General features: G+C 47.9%; 2 protein-coding genes across 4 annotated transcripts; both read left to right on the plus strand.

Moving 5' to 3' along the window:
• The first annotated feature begins 323 nt into the window (after positions 1-323).
• On the plus strand, positions 324-2,925 carry LOC139746330 (uncharacterized). Of its 2 annotated transcripts, none has more exons than XM_071657472.1 (3): positions 324-396; positions 797-1,155; positions 2,555-2,925. In XM_071657472.1, exons 2-3 carry the CDS (start codon positions 825-827, stop codon positions 2,773-2,775), a joined length of 552 nt encoding a protein of 183 aa, XP_071513573.1. In that variant the 5' UTR covers positions 324-396; positions 797-824; the 3' UTR covers positions 2,776-2,925. The 2 variants fall into 2 exon arrangements, with proteins under 2 accessions (XP_071513573.1, XP_071513574.1); XM_071657473.1 differs by having other exon boundaries at positions 2,573-2,925.
• A 2,589-nt stretch (positions 2,926-5,514) lies between these two features.
• On the plus strand, positions 5,515-7,624 carry LOC139746307 (uncharacterized). Of its 2 annotated transcripts, none has more exons than XM_071657425.1 (3): positions 5,515-5,654; positions 6,541-7,126; positions 7,376-7,624. In XM_071657425.1, the coding sequence occupies exons 2-3, from the start codon at positions 6,547-6,549 to the stop codon at positions 7,528-7,530; spliced, it is 735 nt and encodes a 244-aa protein (XP_071513526.1). In that variant the 5' UTR covers positions 5,515-5,654; positions 6,541-6,546; the 3' UTR covers positions 7,531-7,624. The 2 variants fall into 2 exon arrangements, with proteins under 2 accessions (XP_071513526.1, XP_071513527.1); XM_071657426.1 differs by having other exon boundaries at positions 5,527-5,610.
• The last annotated feature ends 308 nt before the right edge of the window (positions 7,625-7,932 follow it).

A 7,932-nucleotide genomic window follows, 5' to 3' on the forward strand; every position in this document is an offset into this window, starting at 1 on the left:
AAAATACCCCGAACACTAATATCTGGATTCGTCTTTAAATGCTTCAGTTTCTTGCAGAGAGATTGGGACAATAGAAATCGCCCCCCCCCCCTCCCCCTCAGGCACCATCTCTTTCTCTTACATAAATCAGTGTTATCATGACACCACCCTCATACGATTATAAGAAAAAAAAAAAAAAAACGATGGTGTATCCTTGAGTTTGATGTTGTACTTGGGATTTCCCGCGTAATGGAAATAACGGGGAACTTCCCCGCCCTGGGGCAGCCCCCCCCCCCCCCCGAACATATTATATAAACAAAGCATATATAAAGGCTGGGCCTGCATCTGGGTGGGTCTCAGTTGCCTCTGGACCTTTGCAGGGAGTGGACTCGGCGCGCGTGTCCGAAGCCACTCGACGTAAGTAGAAGAAGACGTGTTGTGGGATGTTGCGCCTCAGATAGTAAAGCCATAAAGGCATCGCAGGGTTAACCCCCCTCATAAAACTGGGGGGAAAACGGCAGAATTTACCGCCTTGTAAGAATTCCAGCTCAACTTTCTAGGTGACAAAAGTCTTGTAAAAAAAAAAAACAAGAAGAAAAACTTTTAGGGGTTACCAAGCTATGATCATTACCAAATTGTCATTGTTTCAATCTTTGACGGATTATGACCCATTGGTAGCTGGGGGCCTGGCCTCTGACATGACCCCCATATGGGTCAAGCTAGAGGCCCGGCAATCCTACACACACCGGCGGGTGGTAGTAGCCACTATCCAGTACCTGGTGCACGTCACCACTGACTCGTCTTCTTCGTCGTACAGTCGTCAGGAGGTCTTCAAAGTCGCGACGATGGTCCACCGTTTCCCCGCCCTCTTCGCCATGACCCTGAGCCTCCTGGTCCTCGCGGAGGGCCACAGGGTCTCCCACCGGGGTAGATACTACAACACCCACAGGTTCGTCAGGCCGGCAGGCAGGGGTCGCATCGGCGACGGCATCATCCCCGTCCACAGGGGGAACAGTGTGACGCCGCCGCAGTTCGCGAAGAAGCACTTCCAGGAAGGAACGGCGGGGGGACGCGTTCTGAAGAAGCCACCAGCTCAGTCTCCGGGAGGGGATGCCGTGCCTGAAGGAGGCGGAGCTGCCCCGGACGCTGCTGTCGACGTCGCAAGCAACTTGAACGGTAAGGATATTGGAATGACTACTTGTGGTCCAGCGTGGAGTGTGTTGAGCCACAGGCAAATACAAGGAGCAGAGGTAGAGAGAAACGTGAATGTAAATATATAAAAGTTTCCGAAGACTGACATATCATCAATTCAAATCATTTACTCTTAGCATGGATGAAGTTTTCATTACTGGAACAGGAGGCAATTCATCAACTTACCCTTGAGAGTATTTCCGCACTAAAAAAAAAGACGTAAGATTTTTGTTTTCAGAGTGGCAAATCCTCAGTGGACTCGTTTTTCCTTTCATGTGTTGTGAACTAGATCATAGATACGAGAGATGTAACACTGACATGATCGACCTATTATAAAACGTAATACCCATGATTTCCAACTGAATCCTTGCTCTTTTCCAAACTACACAGGGAGTCGGCTATTATGATCACCATTTTCACTTCCTTTTAAAACTGTTTGCCGGAGATTTACGTCACTCTTGGGTTCATCGAAACATACCTCGCCTACGCCACTGTACAGCTACACCGACTATGATTTCGTCTTACGCTACCTAATCAATATTCCTCTCGACAACATAGTGTCCCGCTTTGCGTTTTCAAGTCTTACTTTACCTGCATGAATTCCAGAAAGGTTTTGTCTACAAGAAGGTTCCATTACTCAACGTCTACCTGTTTATCTAAACCTCAAGACAGTTACGGTCGCCAACATGCTTAATGTAAATATGCCCTTCTCACCTATCCTCTTCGTCACCTCTCATTCTCTCAAGCCATCTTTTCTATCCTGTCCATTTGTCTTATCCAGTTCCTCAGAACGCTACTTCTCCAGGGCGAGTTGGACGTGGTGACCGAAGGTCCACCAGCTCCTAAACGTCGAGGCTCCCTGTGTGCCCGACACAGACGATGCCGTGCCCCTGGGCGTTACACAAACGGACGGGGAAACAGCACGATATCCTGGGGCGGTGTAGCCCTGTCAGGTAGCGCGACTGCTGAGTCCTACCAAGACATGCAATTATTTTCTGACCTTCACATCTCATTCCTCAGGGACGTGGGTCTCCTCCTGGTGATGACTTCAGTCCTTTCCCTAATTTCGCGGTCGTACATTCATCTCTGCCGCCTCCTACCCCTCACACGGCCGGGACCTCCCCTGCGTCTTCATTCCATCAGGTGTTCTTCATACTAATCTCTCTACAATTCTACTTCATCCTTTTGGCCATAACTACAACGTTCACCTCATAAAAAAAAAACCAAAAATCTCCATGTATTACATGTGTATCTACTACACCAACCACATTCATCGTACCATCTCTTGACGTTTCGACATCGAGAAATTCACAGCATGTGAGCGACAGTCTCCCAGACTTACTGACAGTATGTTTTTCCCTTTTCTCTCTCACCCCCACCACAGTTCCTGACATACCGGCAGGCCAGGGGATCTGCCCTCCCGTCAGGCTGTCCTGCACCGTCTACAGGACCCGCAGGACCCAGAAGCCCCCGGTGGAGGAGTGCCTCTCCGACGCGGACTGCGGAACCCAGAGGAAGTGCTGCTTCGACAGCTGTGTCCAGAAGGATGTGTGTAAGAGTGTGGTACCCGACACGCTCCTGCAGCAACAACAGAAGACGACTTGAGGGTCGTTGACCCCCAACCTCTACACTACCCCCCGCGTCCAACATCCAAATTCCTTTATCATAATTACGCCATTGCACTGACAATGTACCGTGAGGTCAATCATATGTATCTTTCCGTTTCTAATAAAATAAAAAACCTCTTAATAAAAACTCAACCTTCTTACGGTTAACTCGTACAGCCATCAAAAGAACGTCCAAATATTCTATATGACCCCACGATCCTCTGCTGATTTACTTATCCTAATAAGACCAATAATGGAAGAGCGCGACTCTGTATCACTCGAACTTCAGTATCAGTACAACATTATACATACACCTGGTACTACCGTAATGTTTAACATTATACATACACCTGGTACTACCGTAATGTTTAACATTATACATACACCTGGTACTACCGTAATGTTTAACATTATACATACACCTGGTACTACCGTAATGTTTAACATTATACATACACCTGGTACTACCGTAATGTTTAACATTATACATACACCTGGAACTACCGTAATGTTTAACATTATACATACACCTGGTACTACCGTAATGTTTAATCTCTCGAGGGGGGAACCCAACCCATAAATGACACTTGCAATGTCTCCTTCTACCAACCTTCCAAACCTTTAACAGCCCGGTCCAGCAACACATGTGAAGCCTTGATCAACTTATTCTAATACACTATTCTCTCTTCGTTCCTGCTGACCATGACTGGAGCAGGTCTTTCTTCCCGGTGTAAAGTTGATCTGTAAAACATAAAAGAGAAAAAAAACTCGGAGTCATTCTTAGATTCCAAGAATTTTTCTTTTTAAACAGTTGCTCTAAATATACAGGGGAATAGCATGTCCTTGTACAAAGCCCTGCTCCGACACCTGGGTTGAGGCTCTCTAGCTTGATCGAGTCCAGTTTAACTTAATACTTCTCATCTTTCCCGGTCTGACCTTGACATATGATCCCCTTACCCATCGCCGCAGTGTTGGATCTCTTTCTCTCTCTTCCTTAAATATTCCTTTGGGTTCTACTCGCGTAAACTTTCACTCTAGGGAAGGTACGGCGTCACATGACCACTGTGTGTGGGGGGCGCCACTGGCAAATCAAAGATAGGCGGTTGTGATGTTTGTTTCTTTCCCTTCATTCACTCCTAAGCTCTTGAACTCTTGACTTTCAGATGTCTTTCCTAATACCTCCCACCCTCTGCCTTGCTCGTACACAACGGTCTGTGTGACACCGTCCCTATCGTAACATTTTATCGCAACATTTACTGACCAACAAATTTGTCTCATACTAAAACGGAATAGGCTTGTTAAAGCCTTGCATATATGCCACAATCGCTGCGATTTAGACCATACATCAAAATACAAGCGTGCGCGCGGGCAAAAATACACACGACATAGACATAAATGCATACAGAATATGCATATAAGAATACGGAAATGTATACACATAAAATGACCCCCTAAAAAAATTCGTTCAAAAAACCCGCCACGCTGACAGACACAAACACCTCTTTGATTTACATCCCCGTGGTGGATTATACAGTCCCACCAGGAAACAGCACCACTGGCTGGAAGAGACCCGTCCCATACCCAAAGTGCTGTTCAACAGATGGATAACACCCCCTACACCACGCACACACACACACACTATTGAGCCAGTGCCCCGCAGTCCCACCTGGGTATGATGAAGGAGGAAGGAGGAGGAAGGAGAGAGGGAAGAGGGAAATGTCCCAGAGTCCTGAAGGTGGGCTGGTCGACCAGGGGCTACCCCTGCTCATCTCTGGCTCCAGCTCCTGCTGCGTGCACCACACCGGGAAAGCAGTAAATGCACATGAAGAAAGAAAAAAGATGAAAGAAGAAAAAGAAAAAGGAGGAGAAAAATAGGGGGATGAAAAGAGACTTAACAAACGACACTACTACTGTACCGTCGTGCTCGAGGGTCGTACCGTCGTGCTCGAGGGTCATACCGTCGTGCTCGAGGGTCATACCGTCGTGCTCGAGGGTCGTACCGTCGTGCTCGAGGGTCGTACCGTCGTGCTCGAGGGTCGTACAGTCGTGCTCGAGGGTCGTACCGTCGTGCTCGAGGGTCGTACCGTCGTGCTCGAGGGTCGTACAGTCGTGCTCGAGGGTCGTACAGTCGTGCTCAAGGTTTATAACAACATCTTCCACACCCAACAATTATCACAATAAAACATACACAGTTGCCAACCATCACCAAGAATTAATTCTTTACCCTCAAACGACACAATAGAAAACGTCATCACGACCTCAACATTAAAAGGCAATTATGATAACAAATAAACAAATAAACGAAACGTATAAAGGAGTTAAGATCTACAAGGATATATAATCAACCAGCTCGAAAAACATGCGTGGCACCTTGAAGATTCCCGGGATTTACGACTTTAAGGACAGCGTAGTGATGACAGAGATATGCCGAGCTCAAGATGGAATAATCAAATATATATATATATTCATATATAGTTTTTAAAGAATCTGATGCACTTTTTTTTGAACTCTCAAAAAAAAAAATTATATATTTATGAATAAACAACAACCTTAATCAAATTTAAACGAAACATTTGTAAATTACTTGGCAACTAGTTATTGCATATTTTTTTTTTTCCTGAAATTAAATATGAGCGTCGGAATCTCCCCCACTCACTGGAAACCGGGGGGGAAATTCCCTGCTAGGAATTCCCCTAGACCCAAGCTTAAAGACCTCGAACCTGGTGCCCGGCTACCAGTTACCCGCAGACTCCTAGATAGGATATACGTACCCACTCCTGCCAACCCAGTACCCTGGACAAGAGGAACGTCTCTCTCTCTCTCGCTGAGTGAGGTGTGTTTTTTTGCTGGGTCGTCTTCACTGTGTCAACACAACAGGTAGGTGGCTGAGAGAGAGAGAGAGAGAGAGAGAGAGAGAGAGAGAGAGAGAGAGAGAGAGAGAGAGAGAGAGAGAGAGAGAGAGAGAGAGAGAGAGGTGTGTCTAGTGCTGCCCTCTGTGGTATGAGGGCCAACAGTGAACCTTATGCGATGATCTGGTCGTTCTGATCCGGGTCCGTACCTGTACGGTCTTTGAACACCACCGTACGACCCTTGAGCATCACAATGGTATACGACCTTTGAGCAGCTATGGTAAACGACCCTCGAGGACGTACGACCCTTGAGCATCACAATGGTATACGACCATACTCAATGGGTCGTACCGCAGTAAGCTCAAAGGTCGTATCGTGTCAAGTTTAAAGTGTTAGCAAGACGGACTCAACTCACGTGTGTCTTCCCTTTCTTAAAAAAAAAAACTTCCCATTGTTCGTATGAGTAAATGTTTCATTTTCTCTAAACTTTGTGTTGGAAGGTGACACACTAACCTTGGGAACCCTTGCTAACATACACCCACCCAGCTTTACTCGTACATCACTTCCAGGTATTTGATCCTCAAGGGAGAGGGAACAACCCCGTGTGCTGGCTACATTACAACTACAACAACAACAACAACGTGTCAAATGACATCGTACATGTAATTACATACATATAGGTTTAACAACCTCATCAAACTTTTTTTAATCGTTATCAGATAACGTTATTGATCATATGTATCTTCTCTTACCCTAAACTTATGATAGATTCTTGATTAAATACTCGCTGAACCTCCTCTTCCGCATATATATATATATATATATATATATATATATATATATATATATATATATATATATATATATATATATGGACTGAAGAATCACCATCGCTGCTACTCTTATCTCCTCAGAGCGCCATGCCAGCGGTCGCGATGTCTGGTCAGCGCGTCGCCCTCCTTGTGTCGGCGCTCTTCTGCGTTCTCGTCGCCGGAGTCGGCGCCCACGGCGGGAACTACGAGAGGCGGTACTTCAGGTTCACGAAGCCCTCCTGGCCGTACGGAGACTACCGTAGGCGGGGTGTCGATGGCCTGGAGAGACAGTCTGGGAACGCAGGGAAGCAGGCGGCTCACTTCGAAGTGGCCCGGCAGCCGTCCGACCTGTTCTTCGATATCCGCAGCGTCACAGGTGGCGGCGACCTGGGCTACAACGGGGGCGGTGGCTTCCCCGGGGATTCCAACAGGGGCGGAGGCTTCCCCGGAGATATAAACAGGGGCGGGGGCTTCCCCAGAGATTCCAACAGGGGCGGAGGCTTCCACGGAGATTCCAACAGGGGCGGTGGCTTCCCCGGAGGTATCAACAGGGGCGGAGGCTTCCCCGGAGATATCAACAGGGGCGGAGGCTTCCCCGGAGATTCCAACAGGGGCGGAGGCTTCCCCGGAGATACTAACAGGGGCGGAGGCTTCCCCGGAGATTACTACGGCGGCGGCAGCTTCCCAGGTAATTTCTTCTGCGGCAGGGGCCGTCCTGGGGGCGACTTCGGAGGCCCGGGCAGAGGCGGACAGAGCATCGAAGACTCTAAAGTCGACGATGCTCCCGCCAGAAACATTAATGTAGTTCAGAAGGACATGTTGGACCGTATGGGAGGAAAAAGGGTGTATTGGGTATACTGGTAACGTGTACACAGACGACAGTATATCACAAAAGTGACGGGTGAAGTCTAATGATGAATCTCTCTCTGTCTCACAGCACCGTCAAGGGGGATCTGTCCCCCGGCTCGGATCTCCTGCACCGTCTACAGGACCCGGGTGGAGCAGTGCGCGACGGACGACGACTGCGGGTCCCGCCGCAAGTGCTGCTTCGACGCCTGCGTCCAGTCGGAAGTCTGCAAGGCCCCGATCTAGCCCGCCGTCGCCCGGTCGTCCGCTGGAGTGACCATCACAGTCTACAGCGAGGCACCTTCATCTTGTGTTGCAAAATAATAAAGTGTGATGTGGACAGCTTTCTTTATTACCCGCAATGAATAATCGTCAATGCTTGTGCAAAACAAAAAGCAAATGTACAACCCTTGAGCACGACTGTACGACCTTTGGGTATGATATCCTGGCCTTTGACCAAACCCTTAAGGGTCACGTGAGACAGTCCAGGCCATGACACTCAAGGGTCGTTGCGTCGTACCGTCTTAAGGGTCGTACTCACGGGATTTAAGAAATATACTGGAATAATATCACGATGCAAATTCGACTCCCTTCGTCATCTTGACATACCCGAGGTGACTGTACTGGACGGCAGTGTGGCTATCTTTA

This window comes from Panulirus ornatus, chromosome 64 (assembly GCF_036320965.1).
Source record: "Panulirus ornatus isolate Po-2019 chromosome 64, ASM3632096v1, whole genome shotgun sequence".
In the NCBI taxonomy this organism is placed as follows: domain Eukaryota; kingdom Metazoa; phylum Arthropoda; class Malacostraca; order Decapoda; family Palinuridae; genus Panulirus; species Panulirus ornatus.

Coding starts and splice junctions, on each gene's coding strand:
- LOC139746330 (XM_071657472.1), top strand. CDS start 825: ATGGTCCACCGTTTCCCCGCCCTCTTCGCCATGACCCTGAGCCTCCTG. Junction 1,156..2,554: donor CGTCGCAAGCAACTTGAACG/GTAAGGATATTG, acceptor CCCCCACCACAG/TTCCTGACATACCGGCAGGC.
- LOC139746307 (XM_071657425.1), top strand. CDS start 6,547: ATGCCAGCGGTCGCGATGTCTGGTCAGCGCGTCGCCCTCCTTGTGTCG. Junction 7,127..7,375: donor CGGCGGCGGCAGCTTCCCAG/GTAATTTCTTCT, acceptor TCTGTCTCACAG/CACCGTCAAGGGGGATCTGT.